Source organism: Barbus barbus (genome assembly GCF_936440315.1).
Source record: "Barbus barbus genome assembly, chromosome: 4".
NCBI lineage: Eukaryota > Metazoa > Chordata > Actinopteri > Cypriniformes > Cyprinidae > Barbus > Barbus barbus.
Genome location: NC_136732.1, coordinates 23,675,846 through 23,693,726, shown reverse-complemented (window position 1 = coordinate 23,693,726; position 17,881 = coordinate 23,675,846). Strand labels below are relative to the sequence as shown.

Genomic DNA, 17,881 nt, shown 5'->3' with positions numbered 1-17,881 from the left:
CAGCCTGAGTGTGATGTCTCTGGTGACTTAATGAGTCTGAGACCTGCTTGAGCCACAATAAGCAAAACTGTAGTTCATGAAGTCTCAGAAAAGGTCGAGTTTTACTAGTGTGAATAGCCTAGCATTACTGACCTACCAGTTAGACCAAGACCAAAACAGCCTAAGCTAGACCACTTCTTAGTTGGAAAATCGCGCACATTCTCTCTCTTCCACACACATGTGGGAATCCAGGGAGAGTTTTGGAGATAATGATATTCTGTTTATTCTTTTTCACCGAAGTTGACTTTTTAAAACCGTAATGAGGCATGGGATTGGGAAATGGCGTGTGTGTGTGAGGGAGACAGCTGGGCTGGTCTGGTAAAGAAAAAAGGGCCAAATTTCCACAGTCACAGGAGGGCTATCTTTACTCATTCTAAATGTGTTTCCTGTACAACTGATTGTGTTTCCTGTTGTGCAACAGACCCATCCACTCCTATAGCTTTTTTTGCCGCTCATTACCCAGCTGGACGGACACCAACTTGCGCATCTGAGAGCCGTCCCATCCTCGTCATGGGCCCTTTGATCATCAAATATACTGCTGTAATGAGAGATGAGAATGTTTGTGACATATTTTTCCACTTGCCTCTATCTTTTTGCAGGTGTGACGTTTGCAGCGAAGGGCTATTTTGATGCTCTGGTGAGAATGGGAGAGCTGGCCAGTGAAAGCCAAGGATCTAAAGACTTGGGTGAGTCTCGCCGTGCTGTTTTAGCTTCAAGGGAGCAGGCAAACTGTGTGGCTTGATCCGACATGACACAACAAAACGCGCACTAATGGAACCACATGCTCAGCAAAGTGCTGATGTTGCTTTCATTAGGCCCGACTGTCAGAATTTGTAGCTGAAAAGCTTTTTATATTGAACCTTTTTAAATCGGAAGCATTTCTGATGTAGTTTATGTACTGGCTTGAATTATTCCTTGTTTTACTTGCTCGGTTTCTCGTGTTTGCGTGGAAAATGAAGTCAAAGGGCTGACAGTAGTGGATGGGAATTCATCTGCCGTGCTGCAGGGAAACTCACCGATGCATCATTTATGATCTGTTTAAAAAGCAGATCTAGTTCGAGGGCTATAACATCTTGAAATAGCATTTCACTTTCTGCTACGGGAGGCTGTCAGAATTGTTGGTTGGTTCTTTGTTCTGCCAAGGATGTGAGAGTGGGTGTATGCGTGACCCTCAAGATGCTTGTTGCTTATGGGGACTGGCTTGAGGTACAGCAGCAAAATCTTATTTGTATTCGTGATACGATATCCATCATCTATTGAACTTTCAAGTCCTTTTGGGCATGGGCTGAATCTTCTTCTACCTCACTATCAGGGACCCCAAGTGAATTTTGACCCTAGTTGACTTTTGTTTGAGATACTTGGGGATTTTCAGGCAGACTGTCAGTCTACTAATGCAGACGGTATGTTAGTAGTTGTTGAGTATTGATATAGGAGTTTTGTTCAAATCATTGATCCATTTAGGAACTAAACAAGTGAGTTGCTGCATCCAAAATTACTTACTAAGTAGGCAATATATTTCAGAAGGAGCAAACTCGGCGACCATTGTAAGTTCTACATAGTATGAATGTTTGTACTAGTAGTGTCAGGGAACTGTCGTGTGTGTGTGTCATGTGTTCCTGCCTCTTGTGCCCTTATTTGGTTTGTTTCCTGTCATGTCATTAGTAGTTCATTCTGTTCAGCTGTGTTTGTCTCGTTAGCTATGATTTACCTGTGGATATTAGTCCTGTCTGTTCAGTTAAACTTGGTCTGGTCTACTCGTTAATCCCGGTGTGTGATGTCCTTGTCTGCCTTGCCTTGTCCTGCCATGTCTTGATGTTCAGTAAAGTATGTTATTTGAGTTTCTATCCTCGTCTGCGTGTTCCTGGTTCCTCCCTCGTGTGTGCACCGTGACAGAAGACCAGACCCAACAGTAAGCGGCGCCCCTTCACCTCGTTTTGTTTTCCGTTTTTTAAAAGTCTTTTGTTTGTTCCTGTTTTTGGTCTGTCTCTCGTGGCATGGAAGTCGCCACTCGACATCCCGCCTTAGCCCACTGCAAGTCGGCGTGGGAGTTCGGCGGGATCGCCGCGAGTGTCGCGAGTCCGCTGGCCGCGAGCCCTGCAGTCTGCCGTTCGCGGGAGAAGTTCGCCGTTGTCCGCGGCTCATCCTACCCGCCGATCGCAGGAGATATCCGCCGCCGTCCGCGGCTCCCAACCTCGCCGCTCACACCGAGCCCGCCGTTCGCGGGAGTTCACGCCGCCGTCCGCGGCACACCGAGCCCGCCGTTCGCGGGAGTTTACGCCGCTACCCGCGGCTCACCGACCCCGCCGTTCGCGGGAGATCACGCCGCTACCTGCGGTTCACCCAAGTCCGCCGTCCGTGGGGAAAGCCAACCCACCGTCGGCGGCTTCACCGAGCCCGCCGTTCGCGGGAGATCAACGCTGCCGTCCGCGGGGAAAGCCAACCCGCCGTCCGCGGCTCCCCCTGTTCACGCCGCCGTCCGCGGCTCCCCCTGTGCACGCCGCCGGTCCGCCTCTGACTCAATGCCCGCCGGTCCGCCTCTGACTCAATGCCCGCCGGTCCGCCGCTGACTCAAGCCCACCGGATTGCCGCTGACTCAAGCCCACCGGATTGCCGCTGACTCAAGCCTGCCGGTCGCCGATACCCTCTCCGTGGATCAAGTCCACATGTCACGGCCAGGAGAGCCGTGTTTGTGTTTATTGTGCCCACAGGAACATTTTAAACTTACCTTGTCATGCCATGTCTTGTCTTGTCTTGTCCATGGAGACTCGTCTGGGGCAGGCGGCTCCTTGAATGGTGGCCATGGAGGCCAGTCGCAGCCGCTTGCCCCCCCTGTCGCAGAAGTGGAGGAGGTCGCTGAGGGACCCTGTGAGGGCCCCTGACTCCTCGTCATGCCCAGAGGAAGACTCAGCTTCCTAGCCAGCCCAGGAGGGCTTCTGGTTCCTGTGGGATGTCCTGTCGTGTTTGTCTGACCCTGGAGGGTTTCCTGTCGTGTCTTGTCGTGTTTTGTCTGTCTAGCCCCAGAGGGCTCCTGATACCCCCTGGATTCCCCATGGAAATTTTGGGGGGGGGGTAGTAGAGCTCTGGGTGGAGTGGGTGGGCCGAAGAAGGATGCCATGGCCACAGTTACCACCTGCCATGGCCTCCTGAGCTCCCTGCTCTGCCATGGGGCCTGTCTGTCTGTTCCGCTCTGGAGGTCCCCGTCCTGTGGTCCGTGTCTGTCCTGAGAGGCCTCCAGAGCGCCCACCCCCCCTCCCCGATGGAACTGTTAAGGCTCGGGACGAGCCTTTCGGGAGGGGGGAGTTATGTCAGGGAACTGTCGTGTGTGTGTGTCATGTGTTCCTGCCTCTTGTGCCCTTATTTGGTTTGTTTCCTGTCATGTCATTAGTAGTTCATTCTGTTCAGCTGTGTTTGTCTCGTTAGCTATGATTTACCTGTGGATATTAGTCCTGTCTGTTCAGTTAAACTTGGTCTGGTCTACTCGTTAATCCCGGTGTGTGATGTCCTTGTCTGCCTTGCCTTGTCCTGCCATGTCTTGATGTTCAGTAAAGTATGTTATTTGAGTTTCTATCCTCGTCTGCGTGTTCCTGGTTCCTCCCTCGTGTGTGCACCGTGACAAGTAGTGCTGTCAAACAATTAATCGCGATTTATCGCATCCAAAATAAAAGTTTTTGTTTACATAATGTAAATGTGTGTAGTGTGTGCATACTTATGTATATAGAAATACACACACATACATTATATATTTTTTATATATACATGTAAATACATAAAATGTCCATGTATTTACATGTTTGTATATAATTTATATTGTATATAAATATATTGAATGTAGAAAGATAACAATTTTTTTCTTAAATATACACATGCATGTGTGAGTAATTATGTATCAATAATAAATATACACACTACACACATACATATATATTATGTAAAGAAAATATTTTATTTTGGATGCGATTAATCGTGATTAATTGTTTGACAGCACTAGTTTGTAGTATGAATGATGTCCAGACGTATTACATCCACCATGTTAGCATGTATGTGTCAGTTGCATTGATTACCTGACATGGCCTCATGTGATGGTAAAGTGTCCATTGAATGCACACCTCTAGATCTCAACAGAAGTAGTTGAGGTCATCCGCATACTTTTCTGGGTACTACTGTTTTTCGAATGTATTCGACATACTTCTCATTTGTAATACTGTCGCATGCTATATATTAGGGAAGTAGGCATATTCAGATGGAACGAGTGTCTTTATGAATGAGCCATTGTATTATTCACTCAACCAATTGGGATAGTGAAGTGTTCATTGGAAGTGCACATCAGAATATCGCCAAATCTAGAATGTTATCCTGGTACTTTTTGCCTACTATTTTCGGAAAACTACTGAATACATACTCTTTCCACACTGATTTACATCACTATATAGTAGAGAAGTACTTTTTATAAAGGAGACATTGAATCATTCGCTCAACCGATGCTAGGGGTGCTCCAATTGATCGGGTACCGATCATTATCGGCCGATAATCGCTTTGGGATGTTTGATCGGCGGTCTCTAAAAAGGCTGATCTCAAAAAAACGATCTCTAGCTGATGACGTGCCTGCTGTGAGAGGTTTAGCACGACATGCAGCAGCACCGTCTCAGGCTGGCGCGGGTGAAATATGATTCCGCTTTGACTTTGTTTGCAACTGTTTTCATTGGCTGTGCAAAAACAAACAGACAGTATTGCGTCTGAAGTATAAGTTTCTCAGTTATAACTTCTTTCATGATTTCATCATGCCATTCAAACCTATAAGACTTTCATTCATCTTTGAAACAAATTAATTTTTTTAATGAAATCTGAGACTTCTGCTCCTCAATTGAAATCCCATTACACCAAAACTTCAAAAACTTCATAAAGATTGTAAAAAGAAATCTACACGAATCAAGCTGTTTGAAAGGACCGAAATCTCTCAGGTTTAATTAAAAAATATTTTCATTTGTGTTTAGATGTCTTGTTTGAAACCAAATCAGGGTGATTAAATGAAACCGAATTTTCATGTTTGGATGAACTATGCCCTTATTTATGCCACATTACAAAATGTCTGCAGAAGCTGTCCTTTTTGTGGTATAAATGCTGTTTGAAATGGGAAAGCAGTGTATACAGTGAATTTAATTGGATCATATCTATCTCACTGGGTCAGGAGTGTCACATACGCTAGAACTGTTGCTCAGGACATGAAAGGCGCATCTGTTATTTCATTTCCACAGGGTGTTTCCTGTACTGAGGTGGAGTAAACTCCCCCCTCATGTATAACGCAACCAACAGGGCAGTTCACCTCTCATTTGAACTTGCAAAAGGTATTAGCACTTGAATCTCACTCTCTCGCTCTGACTGAGTGTGAATCACAGAGAAAGTCTCAGCCTCAGTCACAGACCCCCTGGACATACAACACAATGCGGCCCTCTCAAGTTACACTTCATATACACACAAATCATCTGTGATGCATGAAGACACTCCCATACAAAAATGCGCTATGGTAACCATAGATTTTCAGCAAAATACCATATTATATACAGTACTACATGCGTTAAAAGAATTATATTTTTCCCACAATATTGAATTTATACCTATCTTTTAGTTTAAATTTCATGTTTGATGACACTGGTGGTGATTAATACCAACCCTTGCTAAAACATTTTCCATGGTAACCATAGTTACTGCCAAGATACCACAATTAAATACTTATTATTGACTTGTATAGTTTATTTATTTTTTTATTTTTTCCTTTCTATGGAAGTCAATGGCTACCGTCAACTGTTTGGTCACCAACATTCTTCAGAATAATATCTTTTGTGTTCAGCAGCTGACAGGAATTTATACAGGTTTGTAATAACTTGAGGGTGAGTAAATGATGACACAATTTTCATTTTTGGGTGAACTATCCTTTTCACTTAAATCCAAACATTCATTGTTTAAATGCAAGATAGGTTAAGATGATGTTTGTGTGTTACAAAACTAAAAACGTACGTAGTTGACTGATGGTGTTTTGTCATTTTCAAATGCAGTTACATGTAGATAATGGGCAGGTGTGGTTTGTGAGAACCTGTGCCATAGTTCGTCAGCAGTGTCATAATGAGTCACTCTGCTTTGATTAAGTGATGTGACTGAGTGAGTGTGTGCATGCATGCATTCATTACTCAAAAACAAAAGCGTCTGCATTATGCATTAGAGCAGGAGTGCTCAGTCCTGAAGATCTACAGTAGCTGCTCTCAGTCTGCTAACACACCTGACTATAATTTTCTAGTGAACCCAAAAACCTTGATTAGCTGTTTCAGGTGTGTGATTAGAGTATCAGCTGAACTCTACAGGAAGGTTATATCCAGGAGCAAAGTTAAGCTACGGACACACTAGGCTTCCAGCACTAAAATGACTTTGGACCCCGCAACAAATATGGGCAACAGGACGTGATGTCATGCTCTAAAGCTTAACGTTTTTATTGTTAACGTCATCCGCTGGAATGGCATTCTATTGTGAACACGTGACGACAGTTAGCGGAAGCGAAAGATTACTGTTTATAAAATGTTCAATATGGATATTTTTCTTTATAAAAATGCATCGATTCGCTTCAGGAGACCTTTATTCAACCCCCAAAGCTGTGTGAGGCACTTTTTTTATTATGGGTGGATGCGCTTTATTGGACTTCTTTTGGACTATTCAAAAATAACACCCATTCACTGCCATTATAAGTCTTGGAAGAGCCAGGACATTTTTTAATTATAACTCTGATTGTATTCGTCTGAAGAAAGTCATATAAACCTAGGATGCCTTGAGGGTGAGTAAATCATAATTAGTATTTTTGGGTGAACTATCCCTTTAACCAAAATTAAAATTATTCAAGGGGTCATATGACGTTGTTAAAAAGAACATTATTTTTGTATTTGGTGTAATGCAATGTATTTATGCAGTTTAAGGTAAAAAAACACATTATTTTCCACATACTGTACATTTTTGTTGCTCTATGCCCTGCCTTTCTGAAACGCGCTGATTTTTACAAAGCTCATCGTTCTGAGAAGCGAGGCGTGCTCTGATTGGCCAGCTATCCAGTGTGTTGTGATTGGCCGAATACCTCAAGCGAGAGATGGAAATGTTACGCCCCTCACCATATTGTGATGCCGTGTCCCAGCGCAACCACATAAAAACAATAAAACCCATTGTAAACGAGGCATTTATTGCATCCAGTGGGGACATAATTACTGATTATAATGACTTGTACTGTCTTTCTACGCATCGTGTTGCATCGCGCCGCGTAAACATTACCATGTCTGCATTTGTGATCGGAGAAACAACAAGCACTACTCTACCCTGCTCAAAACTCGTGTTTGAATAGTCAGTGGCAAATTCTTTAAATATGAAAACGTACTTACAGGCTGTGAGTCTGAAGCGTCAGACTGTCCTTACAAAGTTGGAATTGCCCCACTTTATAGAAACCGCCTTTGTGCACAGCTGGCGTTGTAGGCTACTCTTCCAGGTTCAGGAAATAGTCCTCCGTAAAATGCGCTGCACACACTCTTATATCTGGGTTGAACTGTTCTGGAACAGTGTTGTAAATACAACTTAACCACTGATTTCTAGTTGTGTCCTCTTTTGGAAACCCAAACAAAGTACTTTCACCTTCACAACGAAACGCAGCGTCTCCACGACATGGCGCCGGCAGCAGCAACAATACTACAGCGAGAATAATAGTTCTGCCTTTTTCATTGCGTATACATTTGGGTGGTGTTTTGCAAATCTTCCCACACCGTAACGTAGACATGTGGGGACGTGTTTGAATGAGCCGTAACTTTTAACTTAACTATATTAAAGAATATCTCTTTGGTTTTGAGACTTTAGTCTTTGCAACTTCAGGGATCTTATCTATGCACAAACAGCTAGTAACACTCAAAAGAGAAAGGAAAACGTGTAATCGCATCATATGACCCCTTTAAGAATAGTTTTTGTTGATTGAAATAAAGCAGTATTAAAATAAAATATAAATGTAAGATGAAAGACTTTAAATATTAGAAATGTTGCCTTGGCAACTAACTGAAATATAAGATTAAGTTGAAGTAATATTTATATTAAAAAAAATACAAAAACACAAATTACTAAAACAAAGTAAAATAAACTGAAAAATGCTAATAATAGCATATAAATACTAAAATAACACTAGCTCAAAGTTCAAAAGGGCTGAATACTAGTCAAAATTAAATTTTTCAATTATTTACACCAATTTATTACACCACAGCAAAAATGTATATTCTGTTGAAAAGTAATAATTTTAAAGAATTTAATTGTTTAAATTAATTTATAAAATGTTCAATTTAAAAATGTAACATTAATTTAAACATTAACACGTTTAATTAAAATAACGGCCTTACATTAGCCTTCAGATATTTCTTTTAAGTATTTTAAGTTATCAAGTAATTTTTCATGAAGAGTAAATGGTTGTATTAAGTATTCAAGTAAACCACTGAGAAACAGAATTTTTTTAAAAGTAATTACATGCAATATAAAAATAATTAATTGGCTTAGTTTTAGAGATAAAACTAATTATATGGTATTGATGGTGTCAGAGATTGACTAAGCAGGTCTTTAATTAAACTGAGCTGTAAATTAGTTTTCTTTTTTGTTTTTCCCCCTTAAAGCTTAACTTTGTGCGCAAGTTTGTTAATATTAACTAAAATTATCCAGCCACAAACAAGAAGTCATCATTGAGATGATACATTTTATTACATAAACTGCAGGAACACTGCTGTCATTCCTTTTTTGAAGACTTTTTTTTTTATTTTATTTTTATTTAGCATTAAATTGTACCAAAACGCTACTCCTTTTGACATCCCTAAGGCAAACCATTGATGTTTATATTCTTTATGTTGAGTCAGGAGGTCAATCTGTGACATTTAGTTCCTCTGCTGGTCAAATGTCACAGGAGTGCATTTATCAGCATTGTCGGCGGCTTCAAACGCAGCTCATCCAATCAGGAATAAGAGTGGGAACTAATCTTTTTATTTTTTGCCTCATGGCCCACACCCAAAATTCATTTGAGTTTTCCTTTTGAGTCTCTCCCAGAGGAATCGCCCAAGGTTATATCCTCTCCCGTGTCAACAACAGGACTCCACCTGCTCGTGAGAACAGGCCCTCAAAACACACATATCAGAGTGTCACATCATACTTTATGAAATGATAAACTGGCCATTACCAGTGCAGATACACTACAGCACCGCTGTGACCGCCGACCCCCGGGGATAATGACGAGGTTCTTTTACCCTGCCGAATGCTGAGCTGAAATGCAAGACGTGTCATTTAGTGACAAACGGCTTCATCTCTGTTTTGGATAGGAGATGTCCTGCGCCGTGAGGTGGAACACTAAATTCTTATGGGCAATTTGCAGTCCTGTGTGTCTGTCTTTCTCAGTGAGAGAGCCATGGGGGTTCGCTTTGAGACAGACTGTAAATGGTTTCCGCCTACACGCGCTCCTGCTTTTCTCCCTCTCTCTCACTTCATTCCTTGCTGTTTTTCTGATATTTCTCGCATTAAACGGCACACATTATCTCACATACACACACACACACTTGCATAAACATAGTCACGCACTCATAGTTGAGCCTGGGCAAATTTCGTGCCTTCATATATGGTGTCCTTGGATGCACAAAGCGTTTGCAGTGGAGAGCGCTCATTCTCATCTGAAAGTGAGGCGTGAGGGAGTGCATACACACGCGCACACACACACACACACACACACACACACACTCACTCTCGCATACACTCCCACACTCACTGGTTTGTTTAGGATAATGATGCCCCTGTCACCACCTCCCACTCATATCCTCCCACCACATCTCTTTCTCTGTGTTTTACTGCCTTCATTACATCACTGTGGCATACTCTCACCCTTACACAAGCAGACAGTGGTTGGACTGCATGTAGACGACACATCACAACACGGCGTACGCTTACCAAGCTTACGTCGCAATTTCTCACCACTGTTTTGTCATGTTTAAAGGAATGTTCTGGTGTTGAGAAAAAAGAATAGTTCATCAAAATATGAAAATATACTTACCCTTAGGCTGTGCAAGATGTAGATGAGTTTGTTTCTTCATGGGAACAGATTTCGAGAAATGTATCCTATCATTTGCTCACCAGTGGATCCTCTGCAGTGAATGGGTGCCTTCGGAATGAGAGTCCAAACAGCTGATAAAAACATCACAATAATCCACAAGAAAACCACACGACTCCAGTCCATCAATTAACATCTTGTGAAGTGAAAAGCTGCATGTTTGTAAGAAAAAAAAAATCTATCAGTGAGATGTTTTTAACTTCTATTGTTTCTATTGAATCCTGTAATCATAATATTTTGCCTTAGTGATAAAAGTCTTGTATGAATCAGGAGAGAAATATGCACAGATCATTTGCCATTTACAAGCAAAAACAGTCCAAAATGGTATTAAACTAATATGTAGGTTGATTTTGACTTCTTCACTGGAGGAAGTGTTGTTATGATTTATGAATTATGTATTTTGGACGGTTTAAAGTTAAAATGTCTTAATGAAGGATTTGTTTCTTTCAAATATGCAACTTTTCACTTAAAAAGGTGTTAATGGACTGGGATCATGTGGATTACTGTGATGTCTTAATCAGCTGTTTGGACTCTTATTCTGACGGCACCCATTCACTGCAGAGGATCCATTGGTGAGCAAGTGATGTAATGATAAATGTCTCCAAATCTGTTCTAACAAACTCATCTACACCCTGGATGGCCTGAGGGTGAAAACATTTTCACCACGTTTCATTTTTGGGTGAACTATATATTGAAAACCGCATTTATGGCACATTGTTGATTGCCACAGAAAGTAATTTGGCAAATTTGCATGTAAAAGCGTGTGCTTTTGTTAAAGCATTTACTCAAATTATTCAGTAAAGTATGGTACAGTGGTGTACATTCAGTGTGTATTTTAATGTGTACCGTCTAGACCTGTGTACTTCCTGTGTGTGCTTCATCAACTGAGGGATGAGTTAAAATAATCTTCTGTTGTGATCTGACATTTTATTGCACAAATGTTGTTGATGGAGCTACACTTTTATTGAACGCAGAATGTTCCCAGAAACGAGTTTAATATGTGTCTTATTGGATTTTATTATGGATGTATGCCGTGGACTGTTCTGTTGCTTCTTCAATAAGTTAGCAGAGGGGGGAAAAAAGCCTAAAATACTGCAAATCAAGCAGCATCCTTCACTGCTTTAGCAAAGTTGCTAGTGAAACAGTTACCATGAGAACAAAGTGTTCTGAAATTTGCCTCTCTCTCTTTTATTCAGATCTGGATGTTGTTTTGATGTTAGGCTTCCATTTGATGTGATTAAATGAAATAATTATCGTTTGTGTCTATTCTTTTTAAATATTCAGTTTCAGTTTCCAGATAAATTATAACTTGATTGATTTAATCAAATTTGTATTTGGTGTCTACACAAGAGCCTGATGATGCGTCACGTCACAGCGTGCCACAACAGCTTGACGTCGTCCATACTGAAAGCACCACAGCTATACGTCTATGAATATTTACTTGCATAAACCTTCCAGCTGTACTCCTGAGGACAAACTCTAGATCCTACATTATTTTCCTACTGGATCCTACTTATTTTCAGTAGAAAAAAGTACGTTTGCATGAACTGTTAAAAAGTAGTGAAATAATTTAACACTAAATCTTAGTATTTGATCATTTAGTATCAATTAGAAACCAAACATGACTTGTATTAGAAAGCCTTAGACATCTCAAACTGGCGATGAAGCGATCAGATGTAGTTAGATGCATAAAACAATGGCCAACCGGAAGCCATTCTGTTTTATTCGTCAATGGACTGAACATTCACAAACCTTTAAGCCAATCAGAATATCAGACGCTTTAATATTCATGAGCTACTGTAAACTCAACCTGACTCTTGTGCCTAACATAAAGAAACTTCCTGAGGAGAGAAGACATTACTAAGAGAAGAAGAATAGCCTTTAACAATGCTGTGCAAACCTTTTAAAATGTAACTTTTAAGTAGAGCGACAAGTTTCATTTTTAAGCTTTTGAATGGTTTCTCATATGAGTGTTTCTATGGCAACTAGATATTTAAAACAGTGAAGTACCAGAGACAGAATGAATGTCCCACCTTTCATTTAAAAGAGCTTTAATAAGGCACTGCTTTATTGCGGTCAAAGGTTTTAGCCATAATTTCAGTTAAAGAAGCTACATTTATTATACCATTTTTATCGATGATTTGAATAGACTAGATAGAAAATAGCTGTGTCAAGATGGCTGGCTGAGTGAACTTGCCTCAGAGGGATTTTGATCATTTAAATGTGAAAAGAGGATGCTGAGATGTATTTTTCAGATCATTTCTGTGCACATTCCTATAATGGGCAAAACTGTTACATAATTAGGGCTCATCAGCATTTACGCCCCTCTGAGTGGCAAATGATGTGATGATATGCCGTTTTAATTTCCTGTCAAGTCTAAAGCACTTCCCCCAGTGGTTTAGGTTGAGTGGCCAGTGAATTAGTTCAGAGATATTGATGCAGAAAGAACTCAATGACACATTTTTCTCCCCAGAGATCCACGAACGCTGCCTGCGATCACCTCAGTTTGAGAAGGTCGAGAACGCATTTTATAGTAGTTGCTAAGGCTAGCATCTGTGAGCTCAGAACACCTTGGCATCCACCAAAGTCCCTTTCAAGGCAAGTCAGTTCACCAAGTAAATCTTGGGAACAATCTCAGGTAGCTACTGTACTTTCAGTCATGAAAGTGCAGTTCCTAATTGAATAGGGAAATATGGGAGGAAAATACATGACTTACTTACATTTCTAGAGCACATTTAAATCTGGAAAATATAAAAATGGATTACTTGGGACCCTATAAAACTGTTTTATTTTATCCCAAAGTCATTTTTTTCAGGATTGTTCAATTGTTCAGGATTCCGGTTTTTCATTTTTTTTTTTTTACAGTGACTCTGTTTTAATAGTTAAATTATATTCATCAAAAGCAATGTGTAATTAATTGAAATCATTAAACATACAATATTAAACAGCAATTTATTAAAAGTTTAACAAAAATTACATTTTAAGGCCCTATGAATTTTTTTTTTCTCAAATTTAGCTTTGTTTTTACCAAATTCTGTTTTTCCATAATTTTTTCTGGATTTCGTTTTAATGGTTGTATTAAATATTAATAATCACAATCATCTCTAATTAATAGATTTTATTAACAAATAATTTATTATTATTATTTTTTTTTATTATTTATTACATTTTTTCCCCCAGAAATAATGTGTTGTGTGTTTACATTTTCTGCTAAATAGATTCTGGTAATAAATTTTAATAATAATTTTAGTAGTAGTAGTAGTAGTAGTAGTAGTAGTAGTAGTAGTAGTAGTACTACTATCAAGTACATCAAGTAATATTTCTGTCATGGTTTCTTAAAGTTAAACCAAACTTTTATTTTAACGGGTTGCTGTGAAGCCTTTAGGGTTCTGTTTGTATAAGATATGACTATAGTTTTTCTCAAAAGAAACTGAAGTGACTCTCAGAGCAGTTCTAGAGATTGTTTGTGTTTGTTTTATAATTCGATTATTTTTATAATAGCTTTCATTCACCAGTATAGAAGTTTACCCTACAATGACTTCAGATTCTGAGGACCCCAGAAATGTGAAATGGGTCCATTAGCGATTGGCTCTATTATTTAGAAGACAAGATTGGGTGTTCCAATGTTTCCCATTCATTGTAAAATCAGTGGTCAATGCTTCTTTATTGGCATCAGCGGTTCCATGAAGAACCTTTAACATCCTTGGAACTTTTTCATTCCACAAAGGTTTTTTAGACGACTAAAATCTTCTTCACGCTAATAAAAATTGTTCTTTTAAGAACTGTTCACTGAAAGGTTCTTTGTGGAACCGAAATGGTTCTTCTGGGCCACTGCTGCAAAAAAATTACTTTGAAACGTTTATTTTTAAGATTGAAGCACTGCAAAAGTGAATTAAGCACTTGTAATTATTTGTCATTTATATTTTTGATGTTTCACATATATCATAGAGGAGGCAGGTTAATGGCACTAGTAAATGCTAGCAAGCCTAGGTGCTCAGTCACTACTTTTAATGGAACATACAATCCTATGATAACTTCTGACGGCCTCTCTCTCGCTCTCTCTCTCTCTCTCTCTCTCTCTCTCTCTTTCACCTGGGCCTGTCGGAATGAGAGCAGTGGAGCTCTTTTATTAGCCCTGTGCCTCGGTCCCAGGAGCCCTGCTTTCTCCTGCTCTATTTCTGAGAGCTGCACTGCATGCTGGGAGAACGAGGGCCCACACGCACTCCCTCACTTTGCCCTTGATTTGCTGTCTTGGTATATATGTGCCGAGTGTCTTGATCCATGCTGTGTATATGTTGCGTCTGGCACGGCTTTCATAGAGCTCAGAGCTGGAATAGTTAATGAGCTTCTGTAGCCCCATGAAATTAGAGGGTTTCTGCTTTTCATCCTTTAGTGCTTTATTATAGAGATGGCTTCCCCTCAATTGCTGTTATTATAATATCTCCTTTCTTTTTGTGCTTGCTTTCGTTTGCTTTTTTTTTAAAGTCTATCCTGATCTTTCTGTCTTCACATTCTCTCTTCTGTTTTTAAATGGGTCATATCATGGAAGACAGAAGGTTTTTCTTACTTTTTTAGCAAACAAGAGGTCAGTGTAGTCATCAGTGGAAAAAGTGATTTAATTTATATTAATGGTATGAAATATACTTTAAGATTTTATCCTTCAGAATTCAGTCTAATATGCTGATTTATTATCATTGTTGAAAACAGAACCTGCAATACTTTTTCAGGATTCTTTAATGAATAAAAAAAGTTTAAAAAGAACAGCGTTTAGGCCTATTTAAAATAGACATCTTTTCTAACAATAAAGTCTTTACTATCACTTTTTATCAATTTAACGCATCTTAGTTTAATAAAAGTATTCATCTCTTTCAAAAAAGACATTTTTGTTACAAAAGATTTCTATTTTAAATAAATGTTGTTCTTTTTATTTACCAAAGAATCCTGAAAAAAAAGTATCTCAGGTTCCAAAAAAATATTAAGCAGTGCAACTGTTTTCAACATTGATAATAAATCAGCATATTAGAATGATTTCTGAAGGATTGTGTGACCAAGTAATGGCGTAATGTACTGGAGCAATGGCTGCTGAAAATTCAGCATTGCATAACCGGAGTAAATTACATTTTAAAGTATAACAATATAGAAAACGGTTATTTTAAATTGCAATAATATTTCACAATATTAGTTTTCTTCTGTATTTTTATCAAATAAATGCAGCGTTGATGAACATAAGAAACTTCTTTTAAAAACATTTATCATTTTGCATCAGTAAAATGTGTTGATAGTGACTTTTTATACAGTACAGTGGTAGAAAACGGACTGTTCAAGGGTCAGAGGTTCGACAATATAAACTAAAGTAAAGCTAAATTCCATATTATAAGTGGACTTTAGAGAGAAAACAAAAAAATGCAACAGCCTTGTAGCTATGGCCTTTAAACTGCGCTGTGTTGGTGTATTCCTGTCAAGACACATCTTTAGGTCATCTGGATCAATTAGTGCTCTGCGTCAAACATGTCACAACAAGGCAGGGAGAAGCTTCTGCAAAGAACAGGATGATTCAGAGAATGATTGTGTGGTTAGATGAAGCCGCTGGATTTCATTGGTGTATTTCAGTTATATTCTCATGTCTCAGGCTCATTCCAGCAGGTGTATGTTCTTCTGCCTTGGTCCCTCACATTAGCCCTATCATAGCGTTTCCACCTCCCGTCAGCTGAGGAGCACAGGCTGTGCTGAGAGGATCCCTCACACTTGCCCTTCACTGCCAAATCTGCCAGAAATTGCAGTTTGGAGTGTAAGCAGCATCCGTGTCAGCTCTAATGGCTACATTCACACACTGTGTTGTCTGTCAGGATTACAGACTCTCTGATCTCCACCTCTTTCTTTTCCCTCTTTTCCCCGTTCTCAAATCCTGAAGCTTCTTATGGTGAACAAAGCTGCACACACACACACAAACAAACAAACACGAAGATATGCTAACGATCACAAAACCCTTGAAAAACCACAGGAATTTCATGTGTATTGTCGTTTTTATTGGAATGATATTTTATTTAGTAGTTTCTTTTCGAGCCATGGTACTGAATGATTATTTTATTGATTTACTATGGTACTACTTGCATATTTGTGCCATTAGTAAATCTTCCATAAATCCAAATGTATTTGTTATTATTATACAAGTGTATATTAATGATTACAGAAAAACAATGTACTAATTTTTCTAAAGCGGTGCAAGAGGCTGTTTTTCTGCCTTTTGTTTTTTTTTGCTCTCCTAGTTTGCTGGCTTCAGCTGAACTGTCATTGGAGAGTTCAGTGATCTGTGTCTCTGAACAGCACTGAAACTGTCCTACATGCTGAGGTGAAGAAGTCACGGCAGATTTTACTGGGTCAGTAGGACAGGATCCCTGACCTGACATGGCTGATCTCCAGCTATTTATATCATTATTCTCTTAGAACTGTTTTTTCTTAGGGTTATGCACACACATATTGGGTTTTACTGTTTTATGGGGACTTTCCATTGACACAATGATTTTATGCGGTACAAACTTTATATTCTATCCCATAACCTTAATTTAGGGTTTTACTATATGGGCATTTAGTCTCTTTTACCTGGTTCACACACACACACACACACACACACACACACACACACACACGTTTGGTTTGCATGTTTTACGGGGATATTCCAGAGACAAAAGGATTTTTATATTGTTCAAACTGTATGTTCTATCCCCTTAGCCCTAAACCTACCCCTCACAGAAAAATCTTTTTATTTTTAGATTTTCAAAAAACTTCATTTTGTTGGATTTATAAGCTGTTTTCATCATGTAGACCACAAATGTCTACACAAGGTCAAAATTTAGTCCCCATAACATAAGGAATACCAGGTACACACACACACACACATGCATGTAGTTCTGTTGCCATCTTTTTGAAAATAGCTCAAAAGTCCTATGGTATTACCATGTTTTTGGTACCATGTTAATACTATTCTTTGAAGTATCTGTAGTAGGTCTATGTGTACCATGGTCCTTGGAATATGACAGTGCTTCCTAACTTTTTAGTATATACACTGTAAAAGAACTAAGATATTAAGTGTGCTATGAAATGACAATACTTTTATGTACATGATGTATTTATATTTACTTGTTTTGCTACTAAGAAATAATAGCTAAGTATATTTGAAACTAGCTAAGTCAGGCAAATGATAAAACAGATGATAAATGATAAATCACAAGATTTGGAATTCAAGAGCAGTATTTATCTGGTATAAAAAAAACAAATGTTTTTCAATTATGATCACTGCTCCAAACTTGAATATATAAATGTGTAAATTTAAAACAAGAACTCTTGTATAACTGCAGGCAAAGTAGTGTAAAAAAAAAAAAAAAAAAAGTGTTATATAACTAAATGTTTTTTTTTTCACTAGAATAAGTCTTCTGCTAACACTGGTAATGATGACTGTGATTCAGTGAATTTTTTTAATTAGTTAATTAAAATGAATCATCCAAACAAACGGTCTCATTCAGATGAATCAGACTTCCCTACAATAGAGAGAGGGTGTTCTAGGAGAACATGTTTGATTGTTGTTGGCTGGTTTCACACGTCTCCAGTCCTGCTCCTGCAGGGCACCTTCCTGCACATTTACCTCCAAAACACCTGCCTGGAAGTTTCTGGTGATCCTGAAAACATTGATTGGCTGGTTCAGGT

General features: G+C 39.2%; 2 protein-coding genes across 4 annotated transcripts in view; both read left to right on the top strand.

The window, feature by feature from the left end:
• The window catches only part of LOC306869079 (uncharacterized protein), a 409,393-nt gene that overhangs the window by 18,933 nt on the left and 372,579 nt on the right, over nt 1-17,881 (top strand). The window lies entirely within an intron of this gene.
• The window catches only part of LOC306869084 (BAR/IMD domain-containing adapter protein 2-like), a 97,154-nt gene that overhangs the window by 34,195 nt on the left and 45,078 nt on the right, over nt 1-17,881 (top strand). For all 3 annotated transcript variants that reach the window (XM_079415680.1, XM_079415679.1, XM_079415681.1), the window contains exon 3: nt 639-725. In XM_079415680.1, coding sequence (XP_079271806.1) covers nt 639-725 — 87 coding nt within the window. The remainder of the gene's footprint in view (nt 1-638; nt 726-17,881) is intronic.